The sequence below is a fragment of the Ursus maritimus genome, unplaced genomic scaffold, assembly GCF_017311325.1.
Source record: "Ursus maritimus isolate PB19 unplaced genomic scaffold, ASM1731132v1 scaffold_12, whole genome shotgun sequence".
Lineage (NCBI taxonomy): Eukaryota > Metazoa > Chordata > Mammalia > Carnivora > Ursidae > Ursus > Ursus maritimus.
The window spans coordinates 19,194,597-19,218,057 of NW_024423564.1; the positions used below are offsets into that span (position 1 = coordinate 19,194,597).

The 23,461-nt window shown below is 33.4% G+C and overlaps 1 protein-coding gene across 4 annotated transcripts in view; it reads left to right on the forward strand.

The window, feature by feature from the left end:
- COL11A1 (collagen type XI alpha 1 chain) overlaps positions 1 to 23,461 on the forward strand; it is a 188,222-nt gene that overhangs the window by 137,054 nt on the left and 27,707 nt on the right. For all 4 annotated transcript variants that reach the window (XM_008697640.2, XM_008697642.2, XM_008697639.2 and 1 more), the window contains 12 exons: positions 876 to 983; positions 6,462 to 6,569; positions 7,499 to 7,552; positions 8,617 to 8,670; positions 9,162 to 9,269; positions 14,396 to 14,449; positions 16,271 to 16,324; positions 17,337 to 17,390; positions 20,803 to 20,856; positions 21,487 to 21,594; positions 21,889 to 21,942; positions 22,571 to 22,624. In XM_008697640.2, coding sequence (XP_008695862.1) covers positions 876 to 983; positions 6,462 to 6,569; positions 7,499 to 7,552; positions 8,617 to 8,670; positions 9,162 to 9,269; positions 14,396 to 14,449; positions 16,271 to 16,324; positions 17,337 to 17,390; positions 20,803 to 20,856; positions 21,487 to 21,594; positions 21,889 to 21,942; positions 22,571 to 22,624 — 864 coding nt within the window. The remainder of the gene's footprint in view (positions 1 to 875; positions 984 to 6,461; positions 6,570 to 7,498; positions 7,553 to 8,616; positions 8,671 to 9,161; positions 9,270 to 14,395; positions 14,450 to 16,270; positions 16,325 to 17,336; positions 17,391 to 20,802; positions 20,857 to 21,486; positions 21,595 to 21,888; positions 21,943 to 22,570; positions 22,625 to 23,461) is intronic.

Sequence of the window (23,461 nt, forward strand, 5' to 3'; positions counted from 1 at the left end):
TAAATAAAAATGGAAATAGTAAATAGGTTATACTTGAGCTTTACATGACTTAGTAAATGTGTTTGATTTCTTTTATTCTTCCTTTAAATAATGATTTCTTAAATTGTTGATAGATGGAATTAATATGAAGGCAGTATCCACAGTTATTTTTTTTAATTTTACATATTAGGTATTTTTTAAAGCAAATTAGTTGAAAATATATGGCATCTTCTTTGGAACTCAATTGGACATACCTAATTATATGAATTATCTTGCCAGTGTTTGTAATAAAATCCAATGATCCCTGTCAGACTCTAAGATAAATTTAAAGACTTATTTTCTGGGAAAAAGTCCAAACTCTGGGATACTGATTATCAAACTTTATTTTGTAAAAATATTATATTCGTAGTCTAATGCAGTGACGATTTCTGAACTCATTTTTAAGACTTGGAAATTGTGATTTGGCAAGTTTGAGGTGAAGCCCAGAAATCGCTTTGAGAAATATTAGTCTAGAAAATTCTTCTGCCAATCCATAATAATACAGGGAGAAAATCACATAAGTCATGTATTGGATTCATGTTTTATAAAGCATTGTGAACCACTGTGAACACTTAATAAAGAATGATATCTGTAAAATATTAAAGATAAACAAATTAAAATTTTTCATCTTATCAATATTTTCCTAACTTCAATATCTGTGTTTAATATTGGGGCTAGAAATTAATCATTCAAATAATGAGTACAACCGTTCCTATTTGAGATCTCCCAATTGTCTTGAAGTGACTTTTGCATTATTTACTATCCTAAAAGATTCCACTATGAAATAAGTGATTCTTAAGCCAGTATCACTTTTTCCCACGACTAATAACAAAATACTTTTTCCCCCCATGTATTAGGGCTCACCAGGAGAACGTGGATCAGCAGGTACAGCTGGCCCCATTGGTTTGCCAGGGCGTCCGGGCCCCCAGGGTCCTCCCGGTCCAGCTGGAGAGAAAGGTGCTCCCGTAAGTAATTTCAAGGAGAAAATATATTATACTGCCATTCTGCACAAGTTATTACTTTTTATTCAAGGATATTAGCTCTTCATACTCCACTGCCTTCTCTCTGCATATGTGTCTGGCATATAAACACACTTCTTTTTATATTTATAATAGAGAAAATTTCAAATTCAATTAAATGAGATGACATTTTCCCACACTTTATGAAACTCTAAGACCTGTGAAGGAGTTGGATATTATTAATGTAAAAGTCTTCTGATTTTGCTCCTTTTAAAAAATAAAATTGGAGTTTTGATTAAAATTATACTTTGCTGCTTTATATTAGAAAAGTATGCACTTTTCACTCCTCTTGTATTACAACTTCATATCCAGTATTTCCAAAGTCTGTAAATGAAACCCATAGAAAGGGGCTGCCCTTCTCATGTAATTTGAGTTTTGATCTACAGTGAATGAGATGGGAAACATCTAACAAATTATTTTATCTTATATTTATTGGATTTAAAATTTTATTTTTAAATGATTGTGGGGTATATTCTATTCATTGGGCTTATGTTTCTTTGTTGAGATTTCTTCTCTGTTTCTGTCTTTGCTTTTGATTTAATCATATTAATTTTCTTAAAAATTTCTCATCCTCTAAAATTAAAACACAAACTCATTCAATAAATGTGGATAAAATGGTAGACCATAATACATAAAAATAGGAGTTCAATACTTTTGTATACATTGAAGTCTTAATATATATAATCTAGTTTAAACCTGTAATTTACAAAATACTGTTTTATTACTAAGACTTTAGTTCTAGGAAGTTGCTTTCATTGTCTATGAATTTTCTTTCATTGTGATATTATTCAAGTGTTTCCAAATTAAAATGCTTGTTCTTTGTAATCTATTACCTTTCAGAAATATTAGAATATTAGAATGCAGCCATACCATCTATAGATAGATTTTTGGAGACAAAAAAGCACTTTTAATTGCTGAGAAAATTTTTAAAGTAATATATTTCCAGATTAGTAAATATGTTGAAAATATAGACTTATTTTCTGAGTTGTTAACAACTATGAAAAAATTATTCTTTGCCCCCCTTTTACAAACTCTGTAACCTCCCACCAACTTTTATAGTATGTTGTACATGAGAAGAGGACAGAAAAGACAGATTTAAACCTTCTCATACAAGTTCACTAATAAATCCAGGGTACCCATATCTTGGCACATCACAGTGAAGAATGCATACAGGATAAAAAGATATATACTTCTTCTTATACAAACTGAGAATATACTAATTAGAGAAGTCAAGGATTCTGTGAAGATAATATATTGAAATGCTGGGTTTTAAAGTGGTTAAATATCTTGGTATTATGAAGAAAGAAGGAAAATATTGAAGCAAAGAGAATAATATGGAAAAGTACCAAAAGTGATAAGAAGAAATTAATTTTGTGAAATAGAGGAGATATTATTGACAGAAGGCCTTCCTTGTAAGAGCTAAGATTTGGACTTGAGTTTCATTGGTGATTGATGATATAATGACTAAGAAGGGGAAAGAGATGCTCTGCCCATTTGTCCTCTCTCAATTTTTCCCACCACCAACAAAAATTCCAAGATGTTCATTCTATTTTTTTATTGTTGTTCAACAAATAGTTATTGAGAACAACCAAGTGCAGCTCACTGTATTAGTTAGTATTTTTGAAGAAGGTGTCTATTTAGGGATAGGAGCATAAAGTGGTTATACAAGTGTTAGGGTAAAGTACCCATAGACCTCCATGCAGAGGTTTAGCAAAAACTGATGAAAATGTTGGCTAAGCTGTTAAGTGCAGTCTTTTACCTCTTCCTAAATCCAAATATAAATTTGGGATCTTAACTTCTCTGAGCAACTTGTGTTTTAAAAATGTTATATAATTATTAGTAGGCTAGGGCTTGCATAAAAAAAAAAAAGATAAGATGAAGGGTCTGTGGAAGGCAAGTCCTTGGCTAACTTAACCACCAATCTTCCTCCTTGGAAGGAAGAAAATAGAAAAGATGGAATGTCCACATGACCTACTTATGGCAATACTGTGGCCTAATCTCTATCCTCAAATTAATCAATCAGTGTCAAAATTGTAAATCTGAGAGTTATTTACAACAAGAGCAATGTTAAGAGGCATATTGTTGAATTCCCATGTGATGCAATATTGAGGGAGGAGAATAAAAGTTTGGATGCTCCTTTAGGGGGAATCATTATGGTGGGAGTTCTGCAAGACTCAAATAAGAGAGAGGTAGAGTAAAAGAGCCCATGACCAAGAAATAGACTCTTAACTACCGAGAGCAAACTGATGCTTACCAGAGGGGAGGTGGGGGGGATGGGTTAAACAGGTGATGGGGATTAAGGAGGGCACTTGTCACGATGAGCACTGGGTGATGTATGGAAGTGTTGAACCACTCTTTTGCACACTTGAAACTAATATTACACTATATATTAACTAACTGGAACTTAAATAAAAATGCTTAAAAAAAAAAAAAAAAAGGAACCCTAGAGTGATACAAAATGTATCCAGGGCACACCATCATGTAGGCCTGAGAATAGAGTCTCCTTTGTTGAATGTTGTAAAACATCAAGAATACTGAAAGCCGAGTAAAAGCAAAAAGAGAGATGGGGACTTGGCCTGTTGGGCATTTGTGACCTCTGGGTAATTACAGTGGGATTCAAAAGAAGGCGGGTGATAAAGGAGTAGGCTCGGTACATGTAGAGCTACCCCAGTAAGCCATGTGGCTAAAAAATAGTGGAGCAGTAGGTAGAAGTACAAGCAGAATTGAAAGCATTTCCTCTTATTATGATGATGCACATATATTTATCGGCTTAACCAATAATAAGAAAAGTATCAGTGAAGATTAAGGAAGTTAAGGGTGTCAGAGGAAACTAGCGCTGCCAGCTTCAGCCAGTCAGAATTGGGCTGGGAATTCAAGTCTATTATTTGTTTAGTTCATGATTTTGACTAAGTTATTTTACACCCCAAAGCCTCTGAAAAGAAGGTAACCACAATATTTTGTGAAGATTAGATGAAATTGTAGTCCTAAATTACTTTGTAGAATTGTGATAAGTCTTCAGTGAACCATCATCATCATCTTGTGTGTGGGCCAGAGTTGCTGTAAAAAAGGATGGCTTCTAACCAGAAAATAGATGCATAAATTGGCTTTTGAATAAGGAAGGGTGGATTCAATGAATTATAATAAAAGTTGAGGGTATGGGTGCAGGCTAAATACAAGATCATGCCAAGTCAAACATAGGGCATGGGGATGGGTAGCTGCTTCTATCAAAATTTTAAGTTGAGATTCAGCTATTAACATTAGTGGAAGGGTAGAAGGGATGAAATAAAGTCTGCTTAAGGAAAGATGGATGATGTTTCTGATAGTCCTGTAGATTGCGGGCCGGGAGATGCATACATAATGGAGGGAGAGTTTGTCATCTTGCAGAGTTGTAAATGAAGAATCTAAATTTAGTGTGGTGTAGAGCAGTTGAAAGATGTTTCCTGACTCCACGCAGACCAGAATCAGAAGAAATAAATGGCAGGTGGTTTTTGGCTAGACATCATGTGTACTATAATGAAGGCAGATAAGAATTAATCTGTCTTATTTACGGATACTCTTGTATAAAACAATTGATGTTTGGAGTTTAGGCTCTAAAGGAAATCCAAATTTAGGGAGAACTATCTGAATCAGCTGATGTGTTTAAAATGATGAAATTCACTATTAATAACAGCACATTTTATGAGTATAAATAGGTTTGAGATATTGTAATATTTGATTTACAGGAAATAAAAAGTCTCTAGGGTGACATCCGGGTATGTCTTAAATGATAATTAGGGCATAGTTTTGAAAGACAAGAGCATATGGAATCTAGGAAATGAATAAATCAGAGTTTACAAGTTAACCTTTTTTATAGATATGTGTTATTTTTGTTGTCATTAATAACTCAACAAATATTCCCTAAGTGGCTACTTTGGGCCACAGGCCAAAGGGATGCAATGGAATGCAAAAACAGACATAGTTTCCGCCCTCATACGATTTATTGTCTGATGGGGCAATTAGATAATAGGCAAAGAATCGCTAAGTAGGTGTATAATTACAAACCCTGGTTAGTGATATGAAAGGAATATACTTGAATATGTCAGCTTGTAACAGAGGGAACTGAGCTGGAATCAGGTCCTTTCCTTGGACAGAACACAGATGATGGAATGTAAAAGATAAAGAGGAATTATCTAGGTGAAGGGTCCTCCTAGGCATCTTCAGGCCAAGTAACAAGAGGGTCATGGAATCAGGTTTAACTGAAAAAAGGTCTAGAGGGCTTGGAATGCAACGAGCAAGTGCAAGGGGAGGCTAGATGCTGCTGGGCAGGTCAGGTCGTAGGAGGCAGATAAAGGTAGGCCACACTAGCAGTGTGGTCTTAGGAATCATAAACAAGCAAATCGACTAAAAAATGTTGGTGAGATGATCTGATTGTCTCTCTGGTTACACATGGGGAATAGTTTGGAGGTAAGAATAGATGTGAGAAAAGAAAAAAGATTATTTCAGTCCTTCAAAAGAAAGCTGCTATTTTGGGATAAGGTGTTAGTGGTGGAGATAAAGTGAAGTAAAGGTATTCAGGAGATAAACAGATAAAACTTAATCATTGTGAACGGACAGGAAGTGGTAAGGGAAGGGTGTGTGGGGAGCAGGGTAACACAAAGGCAGGAGCTAATGACTTGCGGATTCCCAAACCCTATAACAAGAGAAATGAGTCACTGAGAGCAATCAGGTAATATATACCTTATGCAAAACTGAGGAAATCCTGACTTTTAGGAAATAATTTATTTTAAACTCTGAAAGAACTCTTAATGGAAAATAATGTCATTATCAAGACCTATTTTCTTTCATTACACATTAGAGGTAAATTTTAAAATGGGAAGATAATGTCATTGTCAAAAAATAAAACTAATGGCCTTGTCATTTTGAATCTGTAAAAGCAGCAATGAATTAAAATATAAAAATCTAGGAAAATCCATGGCACATTTGTTAAAAAGAGAAAAGCTGATGCATAAAGCATATTATAAAGTTGGGATATGAGCAAATGCATTTTATAATTTTTTGACACAACTATTTCAGTAACCCGACCAAAGAATAAAAGCTCAGTGAATTTTCGTAAACATCAAGCATCTGATTTATCAATGTATAATACTTGATTAGAAAATTTGTGTTTGAAGGAAGAATTCTAAGTTGAGTCTTAATTACTTTGGTGGACCATAGCCTGAGATTTATAAATTGTTAACAAGATGGTATTCTTAGTCAGGAAAGAACGTAGGGATCTTTTGTGTCGTCATTTGTTACTTGAAAATATTTTTTCTTGGTAACATTAATTTTTCTTTCAGATATGGAACCCAGAGTATGACTGTTGCAGCTGCACTTAAAAATTGTAATAAAGAGCTAATTTATAGGTTTCTTACAGCGAAATAATGATCTGCTGGATTTTTAATACAGGGAGAAAAAGGTCCCCAAGGCCCCGCTGGGAGAGACGGAGTCCAAGGCCCTGTGGGTCTTCCAGGGCCTGCTGGGCCTGCGGGCTCCCCTGGAGAAGATGGAGACAAGGTTGGTATTCTTTATTCATATTAGTACCTCCTGTGAAAATTTAATTTTTTTCTCAAGAATCCTAGGTTTAATGTTTCTGAAGTTAGATACTAACAAACCTTAAGATGGCTTTTTCGAAGTTTTATATGTCCCATGAGCTCAAAGTTTTCAATTTAGTGTGACTACTATTATCTATCCGTGAAATAGTATGTGGGATGTAAACAAAAAAAAGGGAACACAAAAACAATGTTGGGGGGGGAAATAGCAGATGCCAAAATTGCTTATTTATTTTCAAATCTATAGTTTCTGAAATAAATGTGAAACTAATTTAATTAATTATTTGTATATACTTAGTACTTGTGTCTTGGATATTGCAAAGAAAGACTTAAGAATGGGTCGCATACCTGTTTGCTAATACTATACTTCTCTTTCAGCCAACATATAAGTAAAGATTCTAAGCTCTTGATTCTGAGTGTAGGGTTGTGTTGTTAAGTGTATAAACTTAATGTGTCTTCTAATATTGTTGTGAAATGCCGTAACACAATTTATGAACCAGTAATCTGATAATGTGCAACATTTTAGCATTTGGAAGACCAGGAGAAAAAAATTAAGTAATTTTTGATTAATGCGTAATTATATATCTGTATAAATCAATGTAATACCATTATCAGTTTATAGTGATGATATTTTAGACAAAATTGATATTTTGAATTTAAATTCCAGCTTCAATATTCCTCAAAGTTAGTTGACTTTTGGTTGTCTATATATTAGTCAACACTAGAAAGAGAGAAGCAGAGAAAACCAGGATTTTACAATTTAAACAGTGACATTAAACACTAACACATAATTACATTAAAGTAAAATTTAATAATGGAATGCTAGTGATGACAATTGGAATGGCAGATGTGACATACTAGAAATAAACTTTAACTTAAATCTTTCCAATACAGGGTGAAATTGGTGAACCGGGACAGAAGGGCAGCAAGGGTGACAAAGGAGAAAATGTGAGTTTCCTTGTTCTTACTGAGGGGCAATTATTCATTCAACTTTTTTTTTTATATTAACCATGGATATTTTTCCGTAGTACTACCTACTTATAAATCCATACTATATTACCTCTTTGGCAACTCTTCAGTTGAGATTCAGTCAATTCTAATTAAACCTCTTTCTGATGTTATGTGCTAAGATATGTAATCATTCCAATCCTGAAAGCCTCATAATGAGACTAAGTCACCAGCAAATTCACTCTCCATCGCTTTTGCATCATTAGTTCATATATCCCTGTGGTTTAAAGAGAAATCGTGTCTTAGTGTGGTTATGAAAAGGATTTTGACCTGGTGGAAACCTGAAAGTGCCTCATGTACCCCGATGGTCTATGAACTGTGCTTTCAGAGTCTTTGCTTTAAGTACTCTTTCCAACAGGTGGCAGTAATTATGAACAATGACTGTTTAGTGCTTGGATCTTTTACAGTGACTGATCAGTTATTTATATAAAAAAAGACGGTTAAGAAGAAATATTTATTCATGTAAGACTCACAAACCTATTGAAATCTATTGCTCAAAAGAAGGAGTTTCGGTATACTTAATATATAAACTAAGTTTGCATGTGTTTTCATATGAAGGAAATGCAGATTTTTATATATCACTATGTTCTGTCTGTATAGAATCTCGCAATCCCAATATTCATTTAGAAGATAGTGTATGGACAGATCTTTTAAGTGCTCTTTCTGACTGATCCTATCTCATTAAAGAAATCTGGCATTTTGAAAAATTTCAAATGTGAAACTTCAGTGTCTTACATAAAAATCCATTTTTAAATATCCACATTACAGTTGAGAGTGCTTTCAATAATAACCAGCAATTTCAAGCTGATTGCAAATATGCAAGTCTGAGTCTCAAGTAGTAAAACAAATAATGGTTGACTGGGCTAAATGCAAAAGACTTCTTTTCTTTTCCATAGAAGTGTAGAGATGCATAATAGATTTTGATCAACTAAATATTCTGTGCTATTAGAGCTGAGGCTCTTCCGGCTTCAGTTTCAAAATTACTGATTTTTATCTCACCCCAGGGTCCTCCTGGTCCCCCAGGTCTTCAAGGTCCCGTTGGTGCCCCTGGAATTGCTGTAAGTACTCCTCTTTGTTCAGCAAATTTATATCCTCACAGTTCTCTGGTTAAATTTATGAACTGTCACACAACCAGTTGATTTTGTGCAGCGATGAGTTTGTACGTTTAACATTGAATCAAGTTTAAATTATCTAATACAGCTAACTAAGCTGATCTTTATAAACAAAAGATATTGTGACTTCATTTGAAAAAAAAATCACAACCAGTTGGAAGTACTTAATTTGTAGTAAATTCTGAACATCATTTCCCCCTTGTTAGACAATTTTTATGTCACTTGGTATACGTGAGAAAATCAAAATCAGCCATACTCCAGACACAAGGAGTGTAAACAATGGTGTATTTATAGCAGATAATGGAAATTTAATCTTTTTACTCGGTTGCTTGTAAATAGAACAGCTTTGATTAAATTAGAAATGGCTATATTTTTATGATGATGTATCAGAATCATGATTTTTCTAGTTTGTGATCATTTTCATTGCTCTACTCTAGGGAGGTGATGGTGAGCCAGGTCCCAGAGGTCAGCAGGGGATGTTTGGACAAAAAGGTGATGAGGGTGCCAGAGGTTTCCCAGGACCTCCTGGTCCCATAGGTCTTCAGGTAAGATGCTCTCTGCATTGTGTACTTGGTCGTGTCCACCTACTTCTCACACCAGCTTTTCTGGTGGATGTAAAACCAAGTAGCCTTCCTTGTTCTATGCAGGAACTTGGATACAATGTTTAGCCATAATGACTGTTTTACTTAAATGTTAGCCCTACATTAGGTATCATATCTCCTTTCTTCATTCTCATTTTGCTTAAAAAAAAAAAACAAAAAACAAAAAACAAAAAACCTTATTTAAGGCTGATCATTAAAAGTGAGAGTTTAGAAGGATGCTTTTGTAGGTCTCATAGCAAGAAAAATAGTACTTCAGATGGCTAACAAAAATCCAAAGCATTTTGAGAAAGAGCAAACTGCCAATCACAACTACCAACAGACACTGCCAAGAGCAATTGTTAAACAATAATAGGTAAAATAAATAGTTAACAATGGAGAAATCATTTCAAATAACATTTTAAATTTATGATTTGAATTTTATGAAACATATTCAGGACAAGAAATATGAAATTGCAGATCTTTCAAATTTTCATTCAAATATGTCTTACAACTGGACTCAGTCAACACTTGCATAGTAGACAAATCCTCTTCTTAGTTGTTTTTCCACTCTTCCATGTGATGTTCACTGCTTCCTACAAACTTTGGAAACATCCGGCTTTTTTCTTTCACAAACTTATTCTATACCTACCTAGTGATCCTCTGGAAGATTATAAAATTTTGTTTTAAATGATATTTGGGTACCGTATGGATATGCGTTATACCGCATGAGCAATTTTAGAAACGGTTAAATTAAATCATCTAGTTCACTGTCCTTAACCATTTGTGAAATTGTAGAAAAGTAAATAGAAGTTGTATTTATATAAATTTAATTTTTTATCTTTATTTTCATAAATAAAGTCACAGAATACTGGTTTTTAATATTAAATAGGTTATTATATACATAATTATACAGATTATATTGTAAATAATATAATTAATTATATATCATAGTTATTGTTATAACACTCAATGGATGTCTCCCAGTGAACATGATATTGTAATTTTCTGCTTTTATTTTAATGCCAAAATGATTCTTTTTAGACTTGGGAAATGCAAAAACTTCATGTTCATACTGTGTTTACCTCTTTTATATTTATTAGACAAAAATAAATGAGCAATCATGAGTACGAAATATCAACATGTGTGAGAAACACACATATTTGAAAACAACAACAAGGGATTCAAAATCAGATTGCCAGTGGATAGGTTACCATTCATTTTCTGCTTTCTCATTTAACTGATTACTCTGATTCTATAAGGTTGTAATTTAGGAGTTTAGTTCTCATGATTAAAGAAGATGCCTTGTAGCTTATATTTATAAAATATTAAGTGAAAAATTACCTTCATTTCCACAATGTAAGAAATGTGCTCTTTGATGAGGGTGACTCAAGAAATTAGTTCACTACAAAATTGATTATATTTTCCCACAGCTACCTCTTTAAATCAGGGATCTGAAAAGATGCTAATGTAATTAACATGTTCACAATTGCATCTGCATCCTTTAATTGAAGCTTCATGGCAGAATAGATATTAGCAATTATAATACATAAATAATAATAATCTAATATTCTGGTTAAGTGACTTGATTTTTCAATTTGATGTTTATAATTTATCTGCATATGAAGGAGACATATAGAATGACAGTTCTTGGCTTAAATTCATTTTTTTTATTTTATCACTTAAGTGCCAAATGATTTTAAATTGACAGACCTTTAAACAGAATATCTCCATGTATAAATTATTCCTTAGGAGAAAGTTGGGGCATATGAAAACTGATTAACACTGTAGTACCATTTAGCACATTTAGTTTCCAGTAACAAAAGAATTTGACTCATTATGTCTCTATTAATTTCAATGATAAGAACATTCTGTCTTAATCAGCTTAAACTATAACCAGACTTCATCAGAAAGAAAGAAATATTTCAATGTTTCTCTATTGGGAGGTCTCTACTGAGCTAATATTAGGAATACTCATATGGGGCGCCTGAGTGGCTCAGTTGGTTAAGCATCTGCCTTCTGCTCAGGTCACGTTCCCAGGGTCCTGGGATCGAGTCTCACCTTGTGCTCCCTGCTAAGTGGAGAGCCTGCTTCTTCCTCTCCCTCTGCTGCTCCCCCTGCATGTTCGTTCTCTCTCTCTCTGTGTCAAATAAATAAATAAAATATTTTTTTTTTAAAAAAAGGAATACTCATATGCATAAAAAGAAGCTGGCAATGCAGAGCTTTTTTTGTTATAGAAATAAAAGAAAACTATGAACTCTACTATTTATATACTATTCAATTTGGGGATTCCAAATCAGATTTACTCTATGCTAAAAGGAAATGGAAACGTGGACAAAAAAATAAGCAATGTGATTATTAATTTATGCAGTGTTTAGGAAAACGTATAAACTTTAAGAACTTAAAATTTTAAGAACTTATAAATTTTAAACTATAAGAACTTAAGGGTTGCCTGGGTGGCTCAGTCAGTTAAGCATCTGCCTTCAGCTCAGGTCACGATCACAGTGTCCTGGGATCGAGCCCCACATTGGGCTCCCTGCTAAGTGGAGAGCCTGCTTCTCCCTTTCCCTCTGCTGCTCCCCCTGCTTGTTCGTTCTTTCTCTCTCTCTGCCAAACAAATAAATAAAATCTTAGAAAAAAAAACTTGTAAGAACTTAGAACTTACAAACTTTAAATTATAAGAACTTAAACTTATGTGTAAGTTGCAATGCATGATACTTAACAAAATGGACTTGAAATATTAGATGTTAAAATCTACTTGTCTGTTCAAGAGTTTAAGTTTGTGTTCTCTATCAATGAATTATAATTTCTGAGGTTGTGCATCTTGGACTCTGAAATCTTAGTAATTTCTCCCAGCTGGTTTTTAGGCAGGCTAAAATCTAAACTACTGCCTGGTTGTATCCTCCCTGGAACTTCTCCAGTGATTCTAGAAGCTACTATCAGATGATATTAACCATTTGGGAATACACACAACTGACTATTTTCCTAGACATCCTAGTGACAATTGAGAAAAAAGAAATGATATCCTGGTATATGTTGTCCATTATAAATCAGTAATTAAGATTTTGTCATAAAATAAATATATGCCACATTAAAAAAAATGTTTATAAATACACTCAATAGAGTACCCTCTCGGAGTGGGTAGCCAAACTGAGAGCCATGTGGATTTAGCAGGTCATAGAAATAATTTAGTGGGTTATTACCACGGTTTTAAAAAAATGAAATATAACAGGATAAGGTAAAACAGAATAAAAATATCAAAGATCATCATCTGTGCATTAAAGGTATTATTTTTTGAAACTCCTCTTTCAGCCGTTTTGCATGTGCACAGTTGGGAGGTAATAAGTGAAATATATTTATTACATTATAATGTAATATATTATAATATAATAATATAATTTGCAGCCACTGCAGGGTAGTGCCAATTCAATAATTTTACTAAAATACCAGCCTAGATTTAGAGCTTTTGTGCTGTGTATTTTTATTTCTTAAATAGATTATATCCGAAAAACTATTGTATAAATATTAAAAATAAAATATGTGTAGAGTGTATAAGGTATAAATAAACAATGGTATAATACTAAAACATTAAAAAATTAAAGTAATCCATAATCTTACCATATTAAAAACTATTACCATTTTCACTGTTTCTGTCCAATAATTATTATACCTATTTTAAACACTATTTCACAGATAAATTTATACTATGCATATTTACTTATACTTGTATTTTATTACTTATTATATATGCTTAATATTTAGAGTATTAGTATCATATTAATGGTCCTATAATATTCCATTAGCTTATGTAACCAAATTGATTTAGCTATGTTTTCTATTATTAACATTTGGAATAATTGAAAATTTTAATTGTCATAGCTCCTGTTATAATAAACATTTTATTGCATGTAGTTTTTCCTGTTGATTTATTTTCTTAGAATTCATTCATTCATCATTAATTCATTTTATTGAAATCCTAGTTTTTGCCTGATCCTCTGCTAATTGCTAGAGATAATATATTGACATCTACCCCAAAGTAGCTTATGGTTGTAAGTACATGAATAAGTGGCATTATTGTGTTTTTAGGTATACAATTCAAATATGTGCAAAGTATTGTTGAGATATGAAAGAGGAAATATAAACAATTCTGCTTTGGAAGAACTAGTTAAGAAGACCAAGAGGAAGTAAAATAATTTTCCCATAAAGACATAGGTGAAATTTAAGTGTAACCCGCTCTGTTAGTTTATTCTGTAACACAGAACCCTTCCAAAACAAAGACACGGCAACTGGATATAAAGGAAATGAATTTGAGAGAAAAAGGGAAGGAAAATACTCCAGGTTTTATGACCTTGCAGATTTCTAGGACTAGAAGTCAAAGTAACAGGTTAAAAATTCAGAAGTTATTTATAACCCTGGAAATGTGTTAGAATAACCCTGGAATATTGATTTTCCTTTTTTTTTTTAATCTTTATTTATTTATTTGAGAGAGAGAGAGCACGATCGGGAAGAGGGGCTGAGAGAGAATGAGAAGCAGACTCCCGGCTAAGCAGGGAGCTCGTGGGGCTGTATTGTAGGACCCCACGATCATGACCTGAGCGGAAAGCAAGAGTCAGTCACCCAACCAACTGCACCACTCAGGTGCCCTTAGAATATTTATTTTCAAAAGAGTTTTGTCAAATTGGTACATAACTATAAAAACCTCACCATAGGGTGTTCTAAAATAATTTGGGACAAGATTTTTAGAAAATCCTTGCAATGGCAGTCCTATATATTACTCATAAAAGATGGAACAAATGTTTAAGTGTCCATAAATTCCCTGATTAAATTATGTATTTAGTGCTTGTAAATAAAATCAAACAGTATAATATTATACAAAGCATAAATTTTATTTGTAAATATAGGTATAAGATTTTATTATATGTAGTTAATACTTGCATTGTAAGTATTTTAACAGATGACAGTTTCTGAATCTTAATTTCATGTTTTTATTTCGCTTTATATCTAATTTTGGATTCATACTAGAAATTGTTCAAAAGTTTCTTTTTAAGTACATGCCGAGTGACTTTTATTGTCTTCAAATTATATTTTCTTAGGGTCTGCCTGGCCCACCTGGTGAAAAAGGTGAAAATGGGGATGTTGGTCCTATGGTAAGTTTATATCTTTTAGGATATTATGGATTGTGAATTTTCACATTACTGATAGCTTTCTTCAGGTTTGGTAATATGAACAAAGTAATCCTAAGAGCCATGACTTTTCAGATCTACGTCTCCCCCTTTCCCCACTAACCTGTATCTGTGACCATTGGAGTCTCTCAGCAAATATCTCCCTTTCTGTTCTCTTTTTCACTTTGGAGTAATGTTATATGCATACATGGCATTATTGGTGGATATGTTGTTATCTATATTTTTATTTCTAAGTGTGTGTATTATTGACATGTATATAAACTGCCAAACTTCAGTTATTTATCAGTTTTTAGCTCCAGACTTTGAAGTGGACAGGTAAAGAGTAGGTAATAGTCACCCATGATTTGGATAATTAGCAAATGTTAACAAAGTATTAAATATTAATTGTACTTTGTAACAAATTCTTAATTTAAAAGGAATTCTATCTGAATTAGAATGTTATAACAAAATAATTTGCACTTATTGATTCTGGCTTTCTGCTCTAAGTGTAAATCTAAGAGTTCACTGAAACTTTGAAATATATATATTTGTATATTGAACATTACCTTGGATAAGGAAACAATTATCCAAGGTAATTGAAATCTATAATGAAATGTAATGAATATATTTCCTAATCGTCCCTTCCTTTCAATAAATATTGCCCCCATTTCTTACTTCCTTCAGAATACACATTTTGATATTTTTACACTTGTATTTTAGATTTTATTTTCTTCAAATAAGAAATCATTCTTTTTATCACATTAAACTAAGAAACAGGAAACAGAATAAACCTTGATGACTCAAAGAACTGACCAATACTCTAAGCAGCATCAGGTACACAGAGAGCTCCTTTCTAGAGATGATTGCTATGGTTCCTTGAATCATTAATACATTTCTCTCCGACATATTAGTAATAGCTAATAGTAGGGAAGTTTTCAGCAATGACATTAGAATAAACTGTGACCTTTAGAAATAATTCTAATGCCCTTGTATTCACTACAGACTAATTTAATCACAACCTTGAGGTAAGGGGTTCTGGCCATCAGTATTTTGTAAAAAGTGCCCTGAAGTAATTTTAATGCACAACCAGTGAAAAGAACATTTGTTTTAGGAAGACAACTAAATACTTAATCTTATTTCAGTTCTAGCATGTAGAACATAAGAACTGACACAAAAAAACAGAATATTCAAATAAAAAATACTTTTATAGAATTAATAAATTCTGAATCTACTCAAGCACCATTTCTTGTTCCAACTATGTATTCCTTTTTTAATCTAACATTCTAGCATATTCTAGTATAATATATTTCTGTTGTATTATGAATCCATTGTACCAGATAGTAGTAATAGCCTAATTTTCTAATTTTTAATCAAATTGTTTGCCTGCAGTCCTAAACTCCCCATAGCTTTGTTCAGAGGATCATTTGCTAACATGATGTTGTATCCATCAAGAATGACTTATAACCCTGGGATGGTTCACTGGTTATGATTTTACAGCATTGGGGCGCCTGGGTGGCTCAGTCATTAAGCGTCTGCCTTCGGCTCAGGGCGTGATCCTGGCGTTCTGGGATCGAGCCCCACGTCAGGCTCCTCCGCTATGAGCCCGCTTCTTCCTCTCCCACTCCCCTTGCTTGTGTTCCCTCTCTCACTGGCTGTCTCTATCTCTGTCAAATAAATAAATAAAAATCTTTTTTAAAAAATGATTTTACAGCATGAAACTTCTTTTAGTTTTCTTGACCGCAAAATGAAAATAACAGAAATGCAGTGTGTTTGGTCCTCATAAACCTTAATATTCATCTCTTACAGGGTCCACCTGGTCCTCCAGGCCCAAGAGGCCCTCAAGGTCCCAACGGAGCTGATGTAAGAATTGTGAAATATAGGTTAATTATTTTGAAGTTATTTAAGTGTCAGTATTATTTAATGGTAGATGGTACCTAAGACACAATGGAGATAATTGCACTATGGTTAAATGGTTAAGTGGACAAGAGCTCAAAAATCCTCTACTCACTACATTTCGTTTTGCAGGAAAATAAACAGGCTTTATAGGGAACTAGTCACCACAAATATAAAAGAGTTTTAAAGTTCACATTCGATACAAGCTATTTTAGACAATTATGTGCATGATAATATGTGCACCTCTTACCATGTAAGTTGTTTCCTCTCAATTGTGTAAAGACAGTCTCCCCCATGCTTAATAATTGACCCACTGTTCCAATATTACGGGATTTGAAATGTAATGCCATATTTATCTTACTGTTACCATTTAGCAAATGTATAGAATTTGATGTTATCTCTTTTCTGATTTCACCTTTTCACAATGAAAAAATCTTTTATTCTTGTTTTCAATTGCTCTTCTGTTATGCCTGCTTTTAATTTGGTCAGGCCAGAACTGGGTAAAATAGACAAGGAGCAGATGTACTAAAAGAGTTTTTGGGTTTTCATTCCCCTTAAGTAATATAAAGGTTAAGAGATGGTTCGTACTGTTTTTTTGCATGGATTACATAATTCTTAACCAGAGTCATACTTTGATCTACTCCAAAACTCTACAAAATTAACCTTTTTTCTGGCCTATTCGATGGGCAAAGAAGTTGAAATTAAGTTCCAAGTATCAACCAGCATGACTAGAGTTGGAAAGTCTTCTGCCATATCTTCAAAATTCTGATGAATTTGAAAATCAATTTAATATAATTAAATTATTTGCTATCAAGTAAATTTGGCAACTCAGTAAAAGGCATCATTTTGTCCCATCCTTCAAATGTCTTGGAAGATTCTTGCATATATTTCTCCTTCTTTGAGAACTACTAGATATATATTTATGACTTTTTTATTTTTATTGCAAGAATAAGGATAACTGTATATTCCTTTTCTGCAGGGACCACAAGGACCCCCAGGATCCGTTGGTTCAGTTGGTGGTGTTGGAGAAAAGGTGAGGAATGGGGGCACCGGGTGGCTCAGTTGGTTAATCATCTGCCTTCGGCTCAGGTCATGATCTCCCGTTTCTGGGATGTAGTTCTGCATCAAGTTCCCTGCTCAGTAGGGAGTCTGCCGCTCTTTCTCTCTCTCTTTCTCGCTCCGTCTCCCTCTGCCCCTCCCTACTGCTCGTTACCACTCTCTCTCTCTCTCAAAGAAAATCTTTTTTTTAAAAAAGGTGAGGAATGTAGTGATATGCAGTTTGATACACCAAGAATTGAGGACTTTGATGATACTGGCTGGTATTTTAAGTGCTTCGAATAGTTCCGTCTTTCTCAGTATTTTACACATAGTTATTTGAATCGCAGCCCATCTACTCTAGTAGTTAAATAGTAGTGGTAATATGATTTTGAGATACCATGTTTTTTTATTGCCAGGTATTGTGCTGAGTAGTGGACATGGGTCATTTCCTTTAATCAACACAATCCCTCTGATGATGATATTATTATTACCCACATTTTTAAGCTGAGACACTGAAGCTTAAAGAATTTCAATAATTTTGTCAAAGTTTTATCCTGAGAAACTAAATCAGGATCTACTGTCATGTATGTCTGACTAGAGTAAGTATCTCTAGTAACACTCATTCCTGAAAAAGAAGAGATTGGTTGATGTAACTGAAACAGGAAAAAGGAATCCTTCAAATTACAAAAGAATTAATCATTCATTTTGTCATATTTGGAGTTACATTTTCATTACTAATAATATGACCTGTCTTTGGCACTTTTCAAAATATTTGGCATGTGTCATAACATCTGGGCTCAGAATAGCTTCGTTTTCTCATGAAAATGATTTCACTTAAAACATCTCTTTCTTTTTATGAAAATGTCAAAATGATTCTCTGAATTCTTATTTATGCATTCATGGTCATTTCTTAATAGAATTTTTAAGAAAATCGACATTAATATTTGCTTTATTTAAAAAAATAAGTTATTTGCCAGTTTGAGAGATGAAAATTAAATTCCATACCATAAAATGTTATACAGTGAAAAAATGTGGGCTTTCTAGTTATTAATTAAATGATATAAGAAATATAGACTTGCCATAATTGTAAAAATGATTCTGTTGTTTGGTCTCAAAGATTTTTGACATATCACATATTGCATTTAATTTAAGTAAAAGATTTAACTCTCAGAAAAAAAGAAATGCAATAGGATATCTGCTGAACACATTCTACCATTTGATTATAATTAATCCTATATGGTCAACCATTTAAATAGTTTCTTCATTACTAAATTAGAAATATTTTAAAATTATTTTGTAATTCTTACTGCATAAACAGTCAAGTTTTTTTTTTTACTGACTCTTTGTTTATATTTTTAAATTTAGCGTTTTGTGTTGAAAACGTGCAAGTGAGTTGGAGTGGAATTTAAAGAACATTTTTCACTGAGTACAGTTGTCATAGGGAGAATAACTGGTCTCTGATGATAAAACTGTAGGAGACAGATGATAACAGACTCAACTTTCCTCTTTCTTCCCTTGGCATCATCCCCTTTTGGCTGTAATGTTGACTAGATAGTTGTGAGAACTAGTCTCTAGTTTTAGTTTTGTCCACCTAGAAAATTCTGAAATAATGCTTAATAAATAAATTCTAAATTTAAAAGCCTTTTCAGCTTATCTTATGGTTTCCTAAAGCTTGCGGGTACAGTAGGAACAAGTTTAAGTACTTCAGTTCCTACTATGGTTTCATCTTGTGTTACTCTTGAAGATAAACATGGATGACAGGGGTTTGGAGTTTGGGAAAACTCTTTTTCCATATTGTTTCCATTGTTTAAAGGCTATCTGGTAACACCTGGCTACCTTTGAGTCTTAAGAGAATACAGTGTTGTTAACTATATTCACATTGCTGTATATTAGATCTCCAGAACTTACTCATCTTGTGTATCTGAAATTTTGTAACCTAAGACCAACATTTCCCCATGTACTCCACACTCCAGCCCCTAGTGACCAGCATTCTATTGTCTGCTTGTATGAGTTTGGCTATTTTAAATTACACATATAAGTGAGATCTTGCAGTATACTGTGTATATTTAAAATATAAAGCATTTAATGTGGACATTTTATCGTTGATTTGAATGGCAAACTGCTTTAGTCTTATTTCAGAGATATGAATAATAGGTCATAAGAATATTACTTATATATCATTCCATCAACCGGAGATGGATGACTGATTTGTTGCTTTGCAAATAATGTGAATGTAATATTTTACTTGTAAGGTTTATCTAAAATAACAGGTAGTATTTGCTACTCATCTTGAGAGAGAAAATAATTTACACACAATACTGTTACCAATAAATTCCTAGAAAATACTTGATATTTTCCATGATTATGCAGATAATTCAAGAAGTTAAAATATGTGCATATTCTCGAAGAATAAGAAATTAGGTACACTGAATAGCCTATCCCTGGAGTTATGTTTATATTTAATATAATGCATTTCAAACCAATTTATGAATAATGGGTTTATACCAGTACAATTGGAAATAAAGCAGAATTAAAAATTAAAGGGAATTCAGACCTGCCATTTTTTTAAAAATTTAAAACAATTTCCACTTCAGAATTTCTAGTTCCACTGATTTTGTGTAGAAACATGGCACATGAATATACTGTATTATTTCACTTGGATGATGACTTGAATAAAATACTATGCTTTTTCAGTGTAAAAAATTAGTAACAGACTTTCATAACTAAAACCTACTAGTCTAGGAGGTTTATTTATTAGTCTGCTGAGCTAGAAAATAGTCATCCATATTTGTACAGGTAGAACATAAAAGCTACTGAATTTATAATATGTATATCCTCAAAAGGAACAATTTTAATTAGTATCTAAGTATCTTTCTGTATCTTATACAGTATTTTCTATGTTCTCAGATCTCTACTAAATATATTTTATAGGATTATCAAAATACTACCAAATGATTTGCTTATTTGCTATTGTAAAGATAAATTAATATTTTAGTAAGAAATGGAATTTCTTTAATCAATAAACTAAGTTGTAATGTGAATACCGATACAGCACAAATACAGAATTTGTTAGGAAACATGCAGAGGTCTGTTTTGTATGGTTTGGTGATAACTTGAGGTTAATGCTCTGTTAACTAATTGATGAGAATTGTAGCATTCAGTCTACCCAGTTCTGCCTCCTCACTTGAGAAATAAAAATACTGAGGTCAGTAATAAGTTCCTTCCTCTTAATAAAGTCTTCTGCCTTTAAACAATATAATGATTTAAAGTCTAGTTTGAAATGTCGTGGTCATCATTGAAGGCAGTTCTACAAATGTAAAAACATCATTTCTGTGTTGTTGTTGTTGTGTTTGTTTGTATGTTTGTCATTTCTATGTTTTGAGGCTCATTTGCTTTCTTCTTTGCAGGGTGAACCTGGAGAAGCAGGGAACCCGGGGCCTCCTGGGGAAGCAGGCACAGGCGTAAGTGTTAGCTTATTGTCAACGTAGGTGTTAACAGTTTGGGAATTCCTTTCAGAGTATATTAAACACGTAACTTAACTCCTAACTAATTCAGTTCTTTGCGTTTCCTTTCCAACACACTAAAAATAATCACAAATGCAGAACTTTTTGTTTAGCAATTTTGCATATCCTTTACATATTTTGATTTACATAGAAATTGAAAAAAATAACATTTATTAGACATAAGTTAGAGCATTAAAACTATAAGCTGTTTACACATTTTTTGATGGGGTGCTCACAAAAGAAACAAACTAACTGTGCTACGTCAAACAAACATGTATGAATTGTATTAGGACTGTATTCGTTCTAATTTAGATTGGTTCAAACCTGGAGTGAATTTGACCCCTGGGACACATTTGGCAATGTCTGGAGAAATTTTTGGTCATCTCCCTTGGAGAAATGTCACTCTTGATGTCACATGCTGGGATCAAATTAGTAGAGACCAGGGGTGCTGTTAAACACCTTGCAATGCACAGGATAGCACCCCCCCTCCCCGCCCCACAGCAGAGTTGTCTGATCCAATATGCTGAGGCTAAGAAAGTTTGACTTAAAGCTTATAATAAAATTATTCTTTTTCTGATGTGATTGTAGGGCCCCAAAGGGGAAAGAGGAGAAAAAGGAGAAGCTGGCCCACCTGGTGCTGCTGGACCTCCTGGTGCTAAGGGACCGCCAGGTGATGATGGCCCGAAGGGTAACCCGGTAAGTGAGCTCGGTCCCCTTTAAAATGGCATCTATGTCAAGGACACATAGGAGCTTTTCATAGAAAGGTTAGAAATCATGAAACTCTGTCCCATGGCTGGTGAAGCTGACTTTTCATCATTTCATATATCCATTAGCATTCTCCATTAATTTCTTTTTTAAAACATTTTCTAGCAGAAGAAGGGAAATATTCTCATATGGTTTTGCCATGACTTAGCTCTGAAATATCAGAATACTGTGACTTTATAAAGAATATTTTTATTTATCTTCTTTCTTTTAAAAACATCAACCTAGGGTCCCGTTGGTTTTCCTGGAGATCCTGGTCCTCCTGGGGAACCTGGCCCTGCAGTAAGTATCATGGGGAAAAGAAAGGAATTATTTTGATGGGGTGGTTCCCAGTATCTCTATTGTTAATAATTAAAGAATATTCTTGATGACTTCAGTAAATCCCCAAAAATAGAAAGGAAAAGAAAATGTAAACCGCAATCATAGCTATGACAATTAAATCCATAAGGTTGAGGACAATTAGACCTATGTTGCATGATTATTTTCTTCATTTGGGTTAGTTTTCCAGACTTTGCTGAGTAGCAGCATTACTATGATTTCAAAGTTACAGCATCTTTGTTTTTATTTCAGTCTCTCCTCTGCTTAAATCCTACCTCAAAGTGTGCGGTATTTGTTCATGGTGCAAGGATGCACCGGCTTTGTATGCTAATTACATCCTCTTTCTTTTCTTATATTAACAGCATACTGTATTTTAAATTTAATGTGGTGGCAGTTTTCACAAATCTTTATTGAAAGAGTGAGAGATACCACAATCCTTAAAATACAACTGGAAGATTTCAATAATAACTTTTATTTGTCCATTTAGTAATGGTTTATATCTCAAGGACTCAGAGAGTATATCATACCTTTTTGTTTTAATAAAAGTGAACTCATAGAAATATCTGAGATCACTTTCCATTGCCCGTCACAGGGTCAAGATGGCGTTGGTGGTGACAAGGGTGAAGATGGAGATCCTGGTCAACCGGTAAGTAAGCACACTATTTTTATTAGATCTTTACGTAGTCTCAAGACATTTTAAAGAAATAATCAGACTTTCAAAAGCATAGCTATGTGGGTACACGTTTTTCTGAAAGGATTACCAGTTATATTTGAATTTCAGTTCAAAGTCAAACTAACGTGGAGTTTCTTAGTTGATGTGATTTAAGCAATATAAGTAGCCGTCATCATAAAAAAATGTAGTAATACCATAGTAATGATTTTGTCATACTATGTCAAATATAGCTATCTATTTGTATTAAGTAAAAAGTTATTTTAAAAACACAAATATGGCTGAAATGAAGACAGCCATGTTATCAGCCTATCATTAGCATGATTGTCCTGCAATTACTAATCTAAATGTATTCAGCATTGTATGGGACTAGTGCTATTATTTTTTTAAAATTGAGAATGACCCCGTAGGGGCTTTGGCCACTTATGTTATTTAGGGAGAGGTAAAGGAAGGCACTAAGTTAAGTAGGAACCAAACAAATCTCACCCCTAATACAACTTTGTCTCCAGAGCCATCCGCAATGGATATCTGTAGGCTTAGTCTGTGTAGATAGGACTGGCGGGTCATATCCGAACGTGCTGAGTACTCCTTGGCATGGAAATGCTAGTTCTGTACAAGAAGAAATTTAGAGAGAACAGTTTTATGGTGTCACAAATCTATGTGATATGAGTAAAGTTATTAATCATATGATTCTGTTCATTAGTATGTCTACTGGCTGCTTGTCAGATGTAAGTTAGCACTTTTTAAAAGAACGGTTTGAAGAAGAAGGAATCTGATTCACTTTCTTCCAGCTATGGAAAAGTTTTTCATGTG